Below are 18585 nucleotides of genomic sequence, written 5' to 3'. Positions count from 1 at the left end.
ACAGACGATGAACCAGCAACTATATTAATCTTTATTATAAAAACATTTCATGGTTTTCAGCTCCACAGATGTGAAGATTTGCTGCTTCACCTTTTAGTCACAGGACACATTTTTTCTGCTCCGAGTTCTTTTATTTTGTAGACTTTAAGAACATTTCCTGATGAAACTGACAGACTTTCACTGAGGCAACATTTTCAGTGCCGGACTTTAACTTTGAAGAGGATCCTTTTTTCTCTTACAGAGCTGTATCAGTACTTTTACTGGAGTAAAGGATCTGAATACTTCCTCCATCACTGACAGCCGGCATATCTGTGATGCTGTTAACACACTCAGTTATGAGATACAACTAAATTAATGCACTTTAACTTATAAATAAAGTTGTTAATGGAGCGGTGTAGTAACGAGTCCTAAAACCTGGAAGTCAGTTTGTGTTTTTGCACATCTGCTTCCCTCGTCTCAAAGTTGATGAGTTGTTGAGTTGGTTTTCAGTTTAAAGCCTGAAATAAGGTGTGTGGTTACCACAGGCTGAAGATATCTACACGTTCTGCTCTACCACATAAAATACATCAGTAAATGTCCCACAGTTTTACTATAAAGCGCTCACGTGTCTTAAAAACACACCATCACCTCCAGTAAACTTGTGGATTTCTCTGCTTTGAACATTGTTGTGATGTAAGAACACAACTCAACAACATACAGAACAAAGGTCGAGTCGTTTTTAGACACTTTAATGCAGAAATGTTACATATTACATCTTTAAATCAAGTTGAACTCATTTCTGATTCCATTTAATTTGATAGCAAATGCAGTCAGAGAGAAATCCTTCACATCATGGTTCAGTTAAACCTCAGTGAGGCGACACAATGGAAACGGTTACATCTGCTGGCAGAAAGCAGCTCCAGAACATGAACGCTGGTGATAAGAACGGCTTCAACACTGACCTCAGAGGGAAAAAGCTCCACAGGTTGACTTCATGTGTGTGTTGATCACGTGATGTGTAAACCAGCAGGGTCGCACGTTAAACTGGAGTTCACTGATGCTGCAGGAAATATGATGATCAAACTGGTGTCACGTCTAAAACGTTCCCCTCAAGTTCAACGTCAGGCTGCACAAGTGACACACAGATACTGAGCTGTAACTTAATGTGTGAAAATAGTTGATTACAAATATATTTAAAGTATAAACATGTTGTAGTTGTAAATGTGTGTTTGGACTGGATGGATTTGTTTGTGTTGTTGTTAAATCCAGGGGGCAGTAGGGAGGGCAGTTAATGGCCCCAACACATGGAGCTGGATGGTGGACTTGGTGACAGTGGAGCTGATCTCAGAGCAGTTCAGACTGCAGCACTGACAGTCATCTCCACTTGTTGTGATTGGTCCGTCAGTCACTGCTGGATGAAGCTCTCCTCTCCACTCCACCTCCCAGTAACACGGCCCAGTCAGAGCCTCTCCACCCACCAGCTGATGGTGCTGCTTCAACCTCTCTGGATCATCAGGACACAGCTGATCCTCTCAACACCTCCACCTTTCATCATCAATGATAATCCTTCCACCTGATGAGAGAATGAGAGAGAGCAGAAGTGATACATGAGTGTTTCCAGAGACTCCCTCCATCAGCTGTCAGTCAGTGATATAAAGACCAGCAGGACTTCAGTCCTGTTCAGACCATAAGTGGAGCGGCTGTGTAGCGTAGCCAGCTTCCTTTCAGCTTCATGTTAACGTGTTGGAGTGAAGCTCACAGGTTTACTCTGCAGCTTTCACTCAAGTACACAGTGAAATAAACTGCAGAGAGTCCCTGAACGCATCATGGCTGCAGAAACACTTTAATGATGATTGACAGCTGTTAAAAACCAGAGTCTCAGTCACACCTGAATATTTCATCTGCTTTGAAACATTACAAATATGTAAATATGGAGTCTGTTGTAAAACATGTGGAGCAAACAAAAGACAGATGGACAGATGAATATATGATGTTAAAGCTCCTACATGTTCATACACAGACTGACAGTCAAACATCAGCTGTGGTTACTGGACTTCAGCACAGCTTCTGCTCTGTACAAACACCACATGGTTACTAAATGTAATGATGCTTCTCTGAAATCAGAGCAGTGATTTGCAGGCTTCAGTCAGACTGATCTGTACGGTGGCCCTGAAGGTCAGAACACATCAACATCTCAGATTACAGAAAAGGTGGGACAGCGTTCTTGTTTGTAATTGGACAGAACCCGAGTCCCTGTCCACAGTTTGATGTTTTGTGAAATGTTGTTGTGTTTTGACCTTCAGGGCCACCGTAGACCTGAGAGCTGTGACACAGATCAGCTGATCAGTTCTTTAGTGTTTTAGAGAGATCACATGTGATGAATGAGGACGACTGTCTCTACACATCCTGTGATGCTGTCAACTGTAATCCAGCTTTACTTCCTGTAGACATGAACACAACAACAACAGTCGTCTTCACATCAACTCAACACCAGATCACAACAAGCTTCTGGCTCGTCTGATTGGTTGACTGTTCTCTCTCTGTCTTTCTGTCCAATCATGAAGCCTGTCACCGTTCTCCTCTCACAGCTTCACTGAGGAAAACAGGAAATACTGGATCTTCACTTTGATACTGACTGTGTTCAGAACAATACTGCTGAAACCAGCATGGACTGACTCCAACCCTCTACTGACCTCAGAGTCTCCAGTCTACAGTGTGGACTGTCCTTCAGATCAGACAGCAGCTTCACGTCTGAACGCTGCAGGTTGTTGAGACTCAGGTTCAGCTCTCTCAGATGGGAGGGGTTGGACTTCAGAGCTGAGGCCAGAGAATCACAGCTAATCTTTGACAAACTGCAGTTCTCCAATCTGAATAAAGAATAAATGATGAAGATAAAAATTAATGCATAATCCAATCAGATGTGTTCAGGTTTAAATGTGCAGCTCAACATCACTGTGTCCTAATTAAGGTGCTCTGATTGTTATCAGACGATATTGGTTCTGAATAGTTTGATGGGTGGTCTCTAAAAGGGCCAATCAGAAGAGCCGATCAGATAAACACAGGAGACAGTTTCTCTTTAATACATGCAGCATGGAGAGAAGAGCCACAGTGTTCTCTGCAGTCTTCCACATTGTCTTGACTTGTATACAGCAGAACAGTGGTTACATACTTTATGACAGGTGTTACCCATGCCTTCCCCAAGGCAGTGACCCTCTGATGTTTGACTGGACAATAAGTGTCATCCTAGCTGCCTTCTGTTATCATCCTCATATGAACTCCTCACCTGTTCTATCCCTGACACCTCCCCACACCTCAGGTGAAGGGGAATCTCCCCTCCTCTCACATCCTGACATCTTCTCTACCATACACTGATATTTGAATCCAGAACTGTTTAATTCCCGCCAGTTAGAATAGTGTGTAACTAAAGTGGGCCTGTAAAGACGGACTAGTGAGTAGATGAGTCTCCGTGTTCGCTGTGAGGACGTTTAATGTCCCCGACAACCTCTGTAGTCTCATTCAGACACTTGTTAGTAACCGCTAACTGTTTTTTACACATGAAGAGCTTCAGAATTAAACTGTGGGACATTTAATGATGGATTTTATGTTGGAGAACAAAACGTGTTAATATGTTCAGCCTGTGGTAACCACACACCTTATTTCACACATTTAACTGAAAACACATTCAACACACTCACAGACTTTGAGACGAGGGAACAGGATGTGCTAACATGCTAACATGCTAACAGATTTCTGGTGTTTGGACTACAGACTACACCTCTCTATAGGGAGGGGAAGCCCCGCCCCTTCAGGTGGACCTCATGGGACCTGATTTCAGTCAAGAAAGTGTCTGTTTGTGGTAAATAAAGTAAAATCTCATGTAGTTTTGTGTTAAACCGCTCACTGAACTACTTCGTCTCACTCAACATATGTCACCAACACCAACATGGCCGCCGCCTCCACACAGAAGAAGGTGTGGTCATCCTGACAGCTGCAGTTATGTGAAAGGAGAGTTGGTCAGTTCTGTGAGCTGCTGATATTCAGGACGACTCTACAAGGTTTCAGTCAGCGTTAAACCAGACGTCACTTAATGACTGTTGGCTGTGTCGTCTTTATAATCACATATTTTCACAGTCTTACATTTTATTAGTTTTATGACAAACTGAGACTTTCTTTCTTCAACACACATCAGACAGTGAAGTGAACTTGATGATTTTAAATCGAACATGAGTTCACAGGATCTTCCGTTTCCCAAAAATATAAACATTAATTTACATTTTCTACAGTTTCTTTAAGAAACACAAGTCTTTAGTGACTGCACACTAAATTAAATAAAAAAAACACAAAGATATGAACGAAAGGACATTTACAAATTCATGTTTGAACATAAATTAGCTTCAATTGTTAATTAAACATTCAAGATGTCCAACAGTAACAGAGAGTCAGTGAACTCACCTCAGAGTCTCCAGTCGACAGTTTGGACTCTGCAGAAAATCACACAGCAGCTTCACTCCTGAATCCTGCAGGTTGTTGAAGCTCAGGTTCAGCTCTATCAGATGGGTGTAGTTGGACTTCAGAGCTGAGGCCAGAGAATCACAGCTGATCTTTGAAAAAATGCAGCTCATCAATCTGAATAAAGAATAAATGAAGTGAGTTTAGAAGACAATGTTCCTGCTTGAAATCATTCAGTGTTTAAACTTCTGTTCAGAGCTGAACAAGTTCAGAATATGAACCTCCAAACACCTGAACCCAACAGGCTGCAGGTCCAAAACTGTCAGATACACAAAGTGAAACAGAGCTCTCACTAATATTAACGACAACATGCTGCTGCTTCAATAAAGACATAGTGACTCCACCTCTTAAACTCTGCAGCTCCACCAGAGGCTCCATCTATACAAACTTATGTTGTGCAGCCAAACAGAAACCAAATCAAAATCATCCTGAGTTTAAATATTTCTGTCAGTATAAACGTCACATGTTATCATAAAGGTTCTGAACAAACATGTTTGTTATCGTCTGACAGAGAAGAAAACACTGGTTTCTGTTTTTATTCACAGAAGCACGAAGGAATCAAATGATTAAGAGGTTCAGAGAGAATCAACCAGTGATGAATGTTTAATGTTATATCAGATCTGTTTTAAATATGAAGCTGAACAAGACGCTCAGAGTCAATCAGCATCAAATCTATGAGGTCAGATCCCTTTCAGACCTGATGACATGAACACTAAGATTCACAGAGTTTGAATAATGTTGTGAAAGTGTGAACAAAGGTTTTAAATACATATTAAAATGTGATTTAAACATGTGAAAACAAAATGTGTGAAATAATGGTGTCAAATTTATAACTGACATCAGCAGTGTAATATCTTCAATGTTGTAAAGTTTGTCTTCAGAGTTTCAAACAGTCATCACGTGCAGTGTAGGAACACAAGCCGTTGTCTCTGCATCGTAAAGTGGTCTCATTTTGGCCATGATTACCTTTAACCCAAATCAACTCCTTTTTCCAGCATTTGGGACTGAAAGCCCCCATATCCTGGCCTGGCAAATTCCTCTCCTCTCCACAGAGTGGGAAGATGTTGTTTTTCTTGCAATAAACAGATCACCAGAGATCTTCTTCTAGTAATTTACAACTACTAAGCACATCTGGTCTGTTCCCCTTTCTCCAAAGAAGATGAACCCCTGCTCCTCAGGTCCAACAGGGTCAAGCCCAATAGAGTTTTCTTTGGTCACACCAAAAGGAAGAAGGACTGGTTTCTAACATAGATGTGGTGATTTAAGATGTTTTACAAATCTACGTTTCTCTTCCTCTGGAACATTCTCCAGTGGGGGAAGGCTTAATGGGGAACCTTATCTGTGTGTTCTTCTCCTCACATGTCCAACTGTTATTTACGATCGTTGTTGTTCCTGGGTCTGACATACCATTCACCCTTTGCAGTCTTCTGTTCTCACCCTAATTCAAATAAGTCTTAAATAACAAATAAACTACATCTCAATTTCTTAAATTTAACGGATCCCGAAATAGAGTTAAGAAGGTCATTCAACAGATCTTTCTTATGTTATTGTGAAGCCCAAATGAAGTTTATTACTCAATAAGTTTGAGGTCAACAGAAACCCCCTCCCCTTTGTCGATGGAGGAGAGATTTGAAGATCTCCATTCCTTGTGTAATACTTGTATTATTTACCAGTTAAATGTCTGATATGTTTTGTTAAAGATAGAACTACAAGGAATATGTATAAGTCCTTGGTTCTACGGTGTATTGTATACCTTATTGTCATATGTTGTATACTTAAGTGCTTCATGTTTTAATCAGGTTATAATTCTTTTGAATGACAAATGATCATTATCATGTTGCATCTTTTCACGAAGGCAAACATTCGACTTTTAAGATGGTGAAGTTTTGGGAAGGTTAAAACACGATTTCGAAATGTTAAATACAAAGAGTATAGTTAGATTAACTTTTGGGAGCCTCAACTCAGATCACAGGAGGTGTGACACTGTCAGCCAGCCCCTGCTGCAGGCCATAAAAACAGACACTCTCCTCTGTCATTCTCTCTCATTCCTCTTCTCTTCCACTCTCTTCTTCTCCGGACACACTTTCTCCCTGTCCTCTTCTCCCCCTGCTTCTTCTTCTCTTCTCTTCTCTTCTTTGTTTTTCATTTTTATTTTATTTTTATTTTTAAAGTAATCTTTACTTTTATTTTTGCAACAAGCTCTAAGAAAGCGAATTGAATAACTACTTCAAGTACTCTACTTTTATCCGAGTCTTTAATAGAACAAATTCTTTTCTTTTTGATTTTTGATTTGATTTAATATAACGTTAAAGTATCACCGCCTGATTCAGAAGAAGTCGAATTAGTTTCAGAATCAGAACTTGAGTACCACTCTTTGAAACCATCAAGAAAAGTCTTTTTCAAGACTGTGATCATCTGATGAAGAACGTTGCAGTCCATCGTCTGCCTCAGAAGCCGTGCAAGGAGTCTTCCACAAAAGAAACTTTGTGTGTTCACAGCCGATATCGACTCTGCCCCCAGCGCTCCCAAGGCGGAAAACCTGCTGGGCCTTCGGACCAAGAGTCCCTCAACAGAGTACCGGCCTTCCCTCTGGCTACTGGACCGACGCGCCGTGCCGTGGTCCAACCCAGAACTCTCAAAGAGACCAAGCTTCAGTGCCTCCTGACGCCCAGACAAAACAGGCTGATCGTCTTCATACAGCTGGATCCACACACGTGAGAATGAGTGGTGTCTAAAGTTCTGACTTCTGTCTAAAGTTCTGACTTCTGTCAAAGTTCTAACTTCTATCTTATGAACTTAAGAGAATTAAGATTAGGGTCTCATAGTATTAAGAATTACTCCCGTGATATTTAATATATATAACCCGACCCTTTAACTTTACCAACTACCGACGGTCACACTTTATTACTTTCCTAATTACAGTCTTTACATTTTCTGTTATCTGTTGTTCGTCTAAAATTGTCATGTCTTTTATTTTACCTAAATTATTTAGTCAATAAACATATAATCGTTTGTCTTTGTCTGGAACTTAATTTTAATATGGAGAACCGATGGATACATGCAAAGAATTCACTACTTCAGAATATTGAGATTGAATATTGATTGATATTGAATAAATTGATTTTGAATGGACTCTAACTGTCCAAGCCAACTTGTACAGTTAAGTGTTTGGAATAATGTCCTCCGGATTATTCCAATAACTAAACACGGAGGTGGTGCCCCCTTTAACGAGTGTAATATTAATTGCCAGTGATTAATAATCATATATATATCAAAGTAGTGTGAGCAGTGTCTCCTACATTATATATTTATGGTGCTGCCCATGCCAGGACCACACACCATAGTATCCTACAGCAGTGTGTTCAATCAGAGATGACATTAAATTACATCCATGTTTCTTTGTCCAGCGTGACTTTAACATCATCAAAGCTCCTTTTTCAAAGATTCAACACTTTGTATTGACAGATTTAAATGTGAGTGGGGCCACACCTTTCTGATGTCACATTAGGACGGTCTGTGTCCAACAGTGTCTGTCACTTTAAAACCAACAATCCAACATTAACACACACCTCACTGTGTGATTGGTCACCTGAGTGGAGGTGAGAAAGGAGGCGGGGTTTGAACTTCTCTCTCAGCTCTTTGTTCATTTGTTACACAACTATTTCTGTCACTGTTCATATGAACAGCTGAGTGAAACACTGTGAACGTCTTCAGCAGACACTGTCTGAACATGTGACACGTCTTCTCCATATTTAAACCATTGTTGTGTCTCCAGCAGCTCTTCACTCCACCTTTGGCTGTTTGGAACAGCTGTGAATACTTTGAGCTCCAGATGTGTTCAGACAACACGTCGTACCACTGAGCTTCTTTCTACAAATATCCCAGCCAACAGCTTTTAAAGAAAACCAGTTGAGTGGATTTGCAAACAGAAGTGAATCCAACATCCTGCTTCTGTACGCTGCAGGCACAGTGAGCACAAGAGCCAGGTGAACTCTGAACCTGCCTCTGGTGCACAACTGACCACAGTTACTCTCAAGAATTATTTCACAGTTCCAGCACCGATCCATCTCATTCCTACTGGCTGAGGAAATGACCTGAAGGAAACTGCAGAGGAATTATGGGATTGTTCCCAAGGAATTGTGGGAATTGTAGTTGGATGTACGGACTCTAAGCAGCCTGGGACGTCATTTTAATCACACGACAGACTTCAACCAGCAAACAGAAAAGTTCTCCACCATCGATTCACCTTCAACACAAACGAGCAGCTCTGTCTCACACACATAGAAAGCTGTAATCAAAGCACAGATCTTCATCACCACTGTCATCTCCATCAACACACAGCTGACTGACTGAGAGCTTCATCCTCCATCATCTTCATCACTGATCAGACTGAGCTGTGTGTGTGTGTGTATGTGTGTGTGTGTGAACGGAAGGAAATTTAAAACTTCTGTTCTAGATTTAAATTTGATAAACAGAAAAAAAAACACATGAACTGACTTCAGAGTCTCCAGTCGACAGTTTGGACTCTCCAGTCCAGAACACAGACGCTTCACTGCAGAATCATTCAGGTCGTTCTGACTCAGGTCCAGATGTGTCAGATGTGAGGGGTTGGACTTCAGAGCTGAGGCGACGACTTCACACTGAGTCTCTGAGAGGTCACAGGTCCTCATTCTGTGAATACAGATAATAAAACATGTAAATCAGATAAAATCTGACTCTTTACTATGAAAACAGACTCTATACATTTTGCATCACAAAGCACATGAACATGAGCACCTGTAGCTCAGCTGGTCAGCTGTTCGGCCTGAGCTGCTCAGTCAGCGATCACAAGGTTTGTAGTTTGAAACTTGAGCTCCTCGGCTCCACATGAGCCTCCAGACTTTGACCTGCCTGAGGAGATCAGCTGGGCTGAATCAGTGGCCCATTTTAAATCCCCCTCAAAACACACCTGTATAAAACGGCTTTTAACGGCTGATTCTGATGATTTCATCTTTGTTTGATTTTGGTTTGACATATTTGTGTTTGTCTGTTTTCTTCATTCTGCTGTCTTTATATTTATATTTGTAATTGTCCCTGTAATACTTTTCTTGTGACTCTTTCATTGTTGTGCTGTTTTATTTGTGTCCAACAAACTGATGTGAGTGCTTTTAAAGTGCCATATAAATAAACAGAAATACATGTTGAAGTGTCCTTGAGGGAAATAATGAAGCAGAAATGACAGTTTAGGACAAAAGTGTTGAAATAAGTGAGACGTAAACGTGTCAGATGTTAGTTTACAGGCTGCTGTGATTTATATTGGTTCAGCTTCATGTTCACATGATGATCAGTGAACTGTGAAGTCACTGTAGGTTGGAACTGCACTCGTATGTATTTACCTCACTTATGTGTTTGTGTGTATTTTCTCAATCTTTGATGCATTTTATTCTGTGGCTCCATCTGCTTTTCATCTCCCATTTCATTCATTTAATGCCTCCCACTGCACAAACACAAGAATTACAACTAAACATTGTGTTATTATCATTTTATGGGTAATAATTTAGTGTAATGTTTTGGAAACAAGACGACTTCATGTCATTTCTACTCTGAGCTTGGTGATGATCATTTATTCAATCAGCAGGTTTAATACTTGTTTTGGTAAACGTGTATAGTGTTGAGGTTTTATATTATTCATGTGTGTAAAGTGTTGATCTTTAATACTGAAGGCTTCAGCTTTACCTCACTTCATAATGTTTAACACATCTGGACTTACACAGCCTTTCTACAGTTCCTCACAGCTGGAATCAGTCTCAGTCGTCCTTCTCGAGATGTGTTGTACTTCTTCAGGTCCAACTCATCCAGAACCTCCTCTGACATCTGCAGCATGTAGGCCAGAGCTGAGCAGTGGATCACAGAGAGTTTCTTCTCTGATCTGTTCTCTGACTTCAGGAACTCTTGGATCTCCTGATGGACTGAGTGGTCGTTCATATCCGTCAGACAGTGGAAGATGTTGATGCTTCTGTCAGGAGAGATCTTAGAAATGTTCATCTTCTTCAGGTTGTTGATGGCTCTCTGGATGATTTCTGGACTGTTGTCTGTCTGACCCAGCAGGACTTCTAAGAGTCTCTGGTTGGACTTCAGAGAGAGGCCATGAAGGAAGCGAACAAACAGGTCCAGGTGGCCATTTTTACTGTCCAGGGATTTCTCCATGGCTGCTGGCTCAAGAAGTCATCCAGGGATGAGTCACTGTTAAACCTCCGACCTGTCACGAAGTCCTCCTCATATCCTCTCAGGAAGTCCTTCACCACCTTTGTGTTCCTGTTGGTGTGACAGTGGAACATGTAGACTGCAGCCAGAAACTCCTGAACGCTCAGATGAACAAAGCAGTAGACTGTTTTCTGGAAGATCACACTCTCTCTTCTGAAGATCTCTGTACAAACTCCTGAGTACACCGAGGCCTCTGTGACATTAAGACCACAGCGCTCCAGGTCTTCTTGGTAGAACATGATGTTTCCTGTCTCCAGATGTTTAAACGCCAGCCTCCCCAGCTTCAGAAGAACTTCCCTGTCAGCCTCCGTCAGCTCCTGTGGACTCGTCTCACGTCCCTCATGGTACTTCTGCTTCTTCCTCTTTGTCTGAACCAGCAGGAAGTGTGAGTACATGTCAGTCAGGGTCTTGGGCAGCTCTCCTCTCTGGTCTGTAGTCAACATGTGCTCCAGAACTGTAGCAGTGATCCAGCAGAAGACTGGGATCAGACACATGATGTGGAGGCTCCTGGAGGTCTTGATGTGTGAGATGATTCTGCTGGACAGATCTTCATCACTGAACCTCCTCCTGAAGTACTCCTCCTTCTGGACGTCAGTGAAGCCTCGTACTTCTGTTACCCTGTCCACACATGAAGGAGGGATCTGATTGGCCGCTGCAGGTCGGGAAGTGATCCAGACGAGAGCCGAGGGAAGCAGCTTCCCCTGGATGAGGTTTGTCAGCAGCACGCTGACTGATGACTTCTGTGTGACATCAGACACGACCTCATGGTTGTTGAAATCCAGTGAAAGTCTGCTTTCATCCAGGCCGTCAAAGATGAAGAGAAGTTCACAGACAGCGAGCTTCTCTGCTGTCACCTTCTGTAATGTTGGATGGAAAACATGGAGCAGCCTGAGAAGACTGTACTGCTCATCTCTGATCAGGTTCAGCTCCCTGAACGACAGCAGAACCAGCAGACGGACATCTTGGTTTTCGGAGCCCTCTGCCCAGTCCAGAGTGAACTTCAGCACCGAGAAGGTTTTTCCAACTCCAGCGACGCCGTTGGTCAGAACCACTCTGATGCGTCTCTGTTGGTCAGGTGAGGCTTTAAAGATGTCGCAGCACCTGATTGGAGTTTCACTGAAGGTCTTCTTCTTGGAAGCTGTCTCAAGCTGCCTCACCTCATGTTGGGTATTAACCTCTTCACTCTGTCCCTCTGTGATGTAGAGCTCAGTGTAGATCCTGCTGAGGAGGGTTCCACTTCCTGTTCCATCACTTCCTGTTCCATCACTTCCTTCAGTCACATGTTCACATGTCCTCCTCAGACTGATCTTATGTTCATCTAAAACCTCCTGCAGACCAATATTTACTGAAAAGAGAAAAATGTTGGAGAGAATTTAACAATCTGGGATTATTTTCATGATCAATAACAATCCATCAGTATCAGAATATATAAAGTTTGAGTCTCTTTGGGTCTTTTCATTGACTTTGTCTGTAATCTAGACAATCTAGTAATTTGTCCTGGTGTTTGGTCTGAATGCCTCCGAAGTCTCTAAGTAAATGTAATGACATGTAGAAGCTGAGATGTTTAAAGCAACATGATGTAACTTTTGGAGGTTAAAGCAGCAGCTTCAGAGTCGTGTCGATGGTCAGCTGTGTTGTAACAGGTGAACGGTGTCTCTGTCACTTGTAGGATCACAGCCTCACATACGTGTTCACTTCAACACGTAACATTGTGATGATGTCATGAGTTGTGTTTGTAGTCAGCACCTATAATACGTCTGACAAACTATTACACACCTGGGATTTGTTTTTACTACAGTGGTGTTGCACTCAGAAACTGTGGGGGGCGCCAAATCACACCACATGAGAATTTCTCCATAATGTGGCTTCAACATGTTGAGATGTTCAGTGTGACTTGGTACAGTTTGTCTCTGACTGTCTGTCCACAGTCCAGCTGTTGTTCTGGGTCTTACCTCCACACTGGGGACAGGAGGAGTCTCCTGGTGAAGCAGACTGGTCCCAGTATGAGGTGATGCAGCGTCTGCAGAACCAGTGTCCACAGCTGGTAGAGACCGGATCCTTCAGGACGTCCTGACACCAAACACAGCAGGTGGGCTGCTTCTTCACAGAGACATGACTCCTCTTCCTCTCTCTGTGAACACATTTCTTTAGAACTACAATGATTTGATGATTGTTGTTAAAAACATCCAGATTTGGTCGACACTGTTGAGAAGCTCAGACGCTCACAGAGAAAAGTCAAAGTGTTGATACTTTTCATCTTGAATTCAGCATTTAGTGTGTCATGAAAATGATGTGTGAAGATTATCTCTCAGAACAAAACGTGTCAGTATCAGAAACTCGTGTTTGTCACAGAGATTATTTTCTGCAATAATCCAAAATCCAAGTCAAAAATCTGACAGGCTGTTTGTGGAGGGAGCCAGAGCGATGCTAACTTCAGGGTTAGCCTACAAACATACGTCATGGTTCCACCATCTATTTCATCCTGCTGAGATTTGTTAGTGTCCTCCAGGATCTGACTGAGTTCAGACATGTTAGTGTTCAGGAGACTTTCAAAGACTTTATGTTAGTGTTTCTTCAGTCCGGGAGCCTAATGTTACTCTACAGCAAAACATTACCAGCAAACACTGAATGAGTCGTCTCAGTGCTCTTACTTTGTGTCTGATGGTCCAGGTTCACTACTGAAGTTCAGAGGTTCATCATTGGACCAGTCACTCTTCATAGACGGACAGATGGATCCTGGAGGTTCTGCTCTCTGTCTGCTGGACTGAACTCTGCAAACACCAACATGTTTTTATTCACATCACATGAATCCTTCATCAATAAAGTGATTTAAGAAGCTCTACATACACAAACTGCTGCTGCTGTCCATAAAAAGGAGGTTAAAAAGTTTCTGTTTGTCCTCTTAGATCAGATTACAGATTTATAGCAGACACACAGAGGAACATGAGGCGGGAAAAGTCTCAACTATGGACACAAAAGACTTTTTAGTGGAAATCTGAATACATGAACACAAAATCAACTAAACAAACATCATCATCACTGAAACATGAGTCATATAAATGAGTTAGTATCAGTCGTCTTACTTTGTGTCTGATGGTCCAGGTTCAGTACTAAAGGCTGGAGGTTCATCTCTGGACCGGTCACTCTTCATAGACGGACAGATGGATCCTGGAGGTTCTGCTCGGTCCAACTCTTCCTCCACACAAACACTCATCTTCAGGTCTGAGAGGTGAAACATGAACTGTGAGCTCAGAACACAAGAATCATGAAAACAGAGAGGACCGGATCTTCATCAACAAGTCCAACAGGACTTTAAACTTTCATGTTAGAATCTGTTTGGATTCCCATAAATCTCTAAAAATCTGTGAGCACGCTGATGAAACATGATGATGGAGATTGTGAGTCTGACAAAGACGTTGACTTTAACCTTTGTGATGCAGATGTCACAAACACAATCAAAGCGAAGGAAAAATGAGTCTCAACTAAACTAGACAGCATATTTTCATTAATTAAAGAAGTTACAGACAGAGTGAAGGAAGCAGAGGAATGTATATCAGGACAGAAGACGACATCGTTCATCTTCAGGCTCGTACAAACACTTTGGAAACTCAAGTGAAGCTGCTGACAGAGAAAGCCGACGACATAGAGAACTGAAGTCGGAGGAATAATCTGAGGATAGTGGGTTTGTCAGAATGAGGAAGGGCGAGATGCATGTGAGAATTTTATAGAAATGGAGGCTCGTGCTCGTCTGGCTTTGGAGCGAGCACACAGAATTTGTCCACCACAACAATGAAAGGAGAATGAAGACACACCTCCACCAAGAACTCTCATCAAGAGTCTGAACTACAGACAGAACCAGCAGCTGAAGTGAAGCTGAAGTTTATTATAAAGACCGACTCGTTTGACTCAGACGTGTCTGCAGACATTCACAAGAAACAGAGGACGTATGATGAAGAGTGACAGCAGCTACATGATGAGGATCAGCAGACAGAGAATCATCTTTCCTTTACAGCTTCTTCTCACACAGGGAGAAATCCACACTGTCTGACAGCAGGAAGGACTGAATAAAGAGGAAAGGTGGAGCCACAGGTGGAAAACCTGGCTCACCTTCGTCTCTGCCAAACACAGTCCAGGTATTAGGATTGACTGTTTTCTCACAATGAAGCTCAAGAGTCAGGATTTACAAAATGTAACACAAGGCAACAGATCAGCCTTTTTCTGTTTCCTGTTAGCTTGAGCAGCAGTCGTCTTCACAGTGAGTCTCATGCCGTACCTGCTGCCTGTCACAGCTTTGTGTTTGTTACTGACTGTTAGCAGATTGGGACGAGCCATCATCAATCTATAGACTGGACAAAGCTGGCAGCCATTGTTACTTTGACAGACTCTGAACTAAGTTGATAGGAGAGAGAAGGTCGGCCTTCCAGCACCTGCTAGTTCCTCACAGGTGTGTGGACCGACCCACTTCATACAAGCAGTGAACAGCTGGGGGGGAGGAGCCAATCCACTACAGGTACAGGGAGGATTTCATGGGATTCTGATCCATGTTAACTGTATGAGTGACGTCTCTTTCTGTGGATTCTTTCTGATCTTCATGTTTTGTTCCTACTTCTCGATGCTTCATGAACATGCTGCAGGAGAAGTGTTCTGTCACAACCTGCCACCTGTAAAGTTGGATGTCTGAGACCGGACAGGTGAAATCTGTTACGTGGAATCGTCCTAAAGTTAAACAGGTAATGGACAGAATCAAACAGCTGCAGGCGACAGTAGTTTAGTTAGGGGTAAACCCATCTGATGGCAGCAGATCCAGTGAGGACACAGAGGAGACGGCAGCTCAGGTGTTCTCTAGATGCTGCACTTCAAATGCAGGAGATGATTCTAACTCATGAATCTATTTATATACAGGTGACCAGATAACTACGAACCCAGCAGCTAGATTCATTACTGTTCAAGGATCTGTAAATGATTACATTAACGTTTACGGTCCTAACGATGAGAATCAGATTTCTACAATGCTTTCTCAGTGTTAATCTGTAAGCTGTCAGGGCAACACTTTATAGCAGCTGATATGAAACTCCAATCACACTTTGGACCCAGTGAAAGACGTTCAACAGGCTCTGACGATACACAGGCCACATCAAGAAAACTGATCCAACACTTGATGAAAGATGGAAATGTGTTGGATATTTGGAGACATCTTAATCCTGACATGTTGGAAGGATGTGAAGTGTATGAGAGATAAAATCCTGAATATCAACATGCCATCATCTGCAGAAACATTTCTATTACACTTCTATCCTCTAAACACTGAAGAGGAAGAAATCTACATTCATAGACACGTTTCTGTTACAAGCAAAGCGTCTTATTGCTTTACAATGGAAGAACATAAAGGCAGCAAGTAGAAATAAGTGGCTGAAAGAAAGCACAATAAACTGGTCTGTGGAAGAAGAAAGTGATATTGTGAAAGGTAAATTTAGGAGGTTTGAGGAAATCTGGAGTCCTTTCTTCTCCTTTCTTGAACACGGTGGAGACGACGCACCGATAGTTGATTTACAAGTTGTGTCAGAACTAATATGATGTGACGAGAAGCTTTTAGATACGTTTGATTGATTTCTCTCTGTATTATTGTTATTCTTTATTTGAACGTCTGGGCTCCTGCTCTTTAGTTCCAGTAGTTTTAATGTGTATTATTCAGCCTATCAGGACTTTGTGTCCACAGAAGAATCAAAGTGTTGACTTTATTCTAACATGTGTTTCCTCTACAGTCCACAGAGACTAAACTGACTCACACTCTCACAGTAACATCACAAACACCTTGTTTTAACACTCACCTGCCTCACACTTTAGTCTTCCTTCTTCCTTCTCCGTCCAATCAAAATGGAGTCTGAACTTGAAGACTTCACACTTCACTTAGGTTCCCTCCCTGTTTATGATCCTGGACCACATGATACGAGCTCCGCCCTCTACACTGACAGGAAGTCAGGTGTGTGTGTGTGTGTGTGTGTGTGTGTGTCCCACAGTCAGTGACGGAGCTGCTAGAGGAGAGTGCCAGCTGTTAGAAATGCTGTACCTGTGTGCCTCATGTGCAACCAAACTGTCGCTGTCGCTAAAGAATCCAATCTGAGGCGTCACCACTGTCACATCCTGACAGAGACCATCAGAGAAAAACTGCTGCTTTGAAATCTTAGTACTCCCATGATGCCAGCGGAATTATTAACCCAACCTCAAGTGAACAAGAGAGGGCAACAAATGCGTCTGTGCAGGCTGCCTGGGTACTCTCCAAGCAGAACAAGCCATTCACCCATGCTGAGCTTTTTAAGGAGTGCATGGTGGCTGTTCTGCAGGAACTTGCCACTGACAAATCTATGGACAGGATCATTGCGTCTGTTAAGCAGATACCTCTGTCTGCTAAAACTGCTGTTGGGCGTGTCCATGTTTTGGCAGAGGATGTCCAGCGACTTGTAATTGATGAAATCAAAGAAGACAGATTCCTCTCGCTGGTTACTGACGAGTCCACCGACAATATTGACATTTCCCAAATGTGCGTTTTCCTCAGATATTTTGATGGCAAAGATTTCAAAGAGGAGCTGCTGGCCTTGATTCCACTGGAGGGCCTGACCACTGGCACTGTTATCTTTGGTAAGCTGGAGGAACTATTTCAGAAGCATGGACTGTCATTTGAAGAAGTCAACCTGGTTGTCACAGATGATGCTCCTGCCATGATTGGCAGAAACAGAGGACTAGTGAACAGAATGAAGGCTGTCGCTCCCAGCATTAACGCACTTCACTGTCTCATTCACCAGAGCGTGCTGTGCGCAAAGTGAAGTGGCGATCTTAAAGAGGTTCTGGACAAAACAATGAAAATAATTCACTTCATCAGTGGGAATTCAAGCACACAGCACCGTTTAGTCCCAAAACTTCCTGTGCAGGAATCTGAAGCCTCTCACGATGACCTCTTACTCCACAACGACGTGCGCATGCTCAGTAAGGGCAGAGCTCTGCAGCGTTTCCTTCAACTCAGGGATCAAGTTGTGGATTTTTTAAAGCAAAGTCAATCAAAAGCGGCAGCTGACCACCTGCACATCATGCAAGACGCAGAATACATGTGCAACGTTGCATTTTTAACGGACAGATTTTCCCATTTGAACGCACTAAATCTACAACTACAGGGGAAAGAAAAGCCTGTGGTGAATATGGTGGAAAAACTTGATGCCTTTGGAAACAAACTTGATGTTTTCCACAAAGACTTGTTGTCGGGAAGGCTGCTACACTTTAGCACACTTAAGACAGCGGGTCACAGCAGGGCCACAGAGAACATGAAGACATTTATCACACAGCTGAGGGAGCATTTCTCTGACAGATTTGATGTCTTTGCCATTTCCAGGGATGTCATTGGATTCGTGCATGAGCCGTTCACTATCAGCCCAGGTGGAGAAAGACATTGGCCATGTATGTTCTCACCATGTTCGGATCAACATACACCTGTGAAGCTGCGTTCTCAAAAATGAACTCTATAAAAACGCATGAGAGGAACCGACTGTCAAACCAGTCTTTGGAGGACTGCTTGCACAGAAGCCTGACAGCTGTCAAGCCCGATGTTAAAAAGATCGTGTCGAAGGGGAAATGGAAATGGAAGTATTTAAGTCTTGGGATGTTCTTGGATTGACTTTATTTGTATTGATGTTTATGGATCACAGGCAGGGCCGCCTTAACCTAATGTTAGGCCCCGGGGCTGAGAGGGTTTGTAGGCCCCCCACCCTCCATTTATAGAGTCTCATTTTAAAAAAGTGTCATATCTCGGTCATCTACATCACAAAATGCATTAGTTTCTTTGGAGACATACAACAGTGAGTTTTC

At 42.5% G+C, this 18585-nt stretch overlaps 1 protein-coding gene and 1 long non-coding RNA gene across 2 annotated transcripts in view; both read right to left on the bottom strand.

Moving 5' to 3' along the window:
- Positions 1-702: 702 nt before the first annotated feature.
- LOC115595356 (NACHT, LRR and PYD domains-containing protein 12-like) overlaps positions 703-18585 on the bottom strand; it is a gene marked incomplete at its 5' end in the record, with an annotated part of 104119 nt that continues 86236 nt past the window's right edge. The window contains 3 exon segments of the mRNA XM_030439738.1: positions 703-1552; positions 2673-2846; positions 4432-4496. Of these exon segments, the coding sequence (XP_030295598.1) occupies positions 1534-1552; positions 2673-2846; positions 4432-4496 (258 nt within the window).
- Positions 13324-16678, bottom strand: LOC115595368 (uncharacterized). The gene is made up of 3 exons (XR_003986689.1): positions 16560-16678; positions 13815-13953; positions 13324-13502 (listed from the first exon to the last, which is right to left on the bottom strand). It is a non-coding gene; the product is annotated as an uncharacterized LOC115595368 (long non-coding RNA).

Source organism: Sparus aurata, chromosome 14 (genome assembly GCF_900880675.1).
Source record: "Sparus aurata chromosome 14, fSpaAur1.1, whole genome shotgun sequence".
In the NCBI taxonomy this organism is placed as follows: domain Eukaryota; kingdom Metazoa; phylum Chordata; class Actinopteri; order Spariformes; family Sparidae; genus Sparus; species Sparus aurata.
This window is presented reverse-complemented; position numbering and strand designations above follow the sequence as displayed.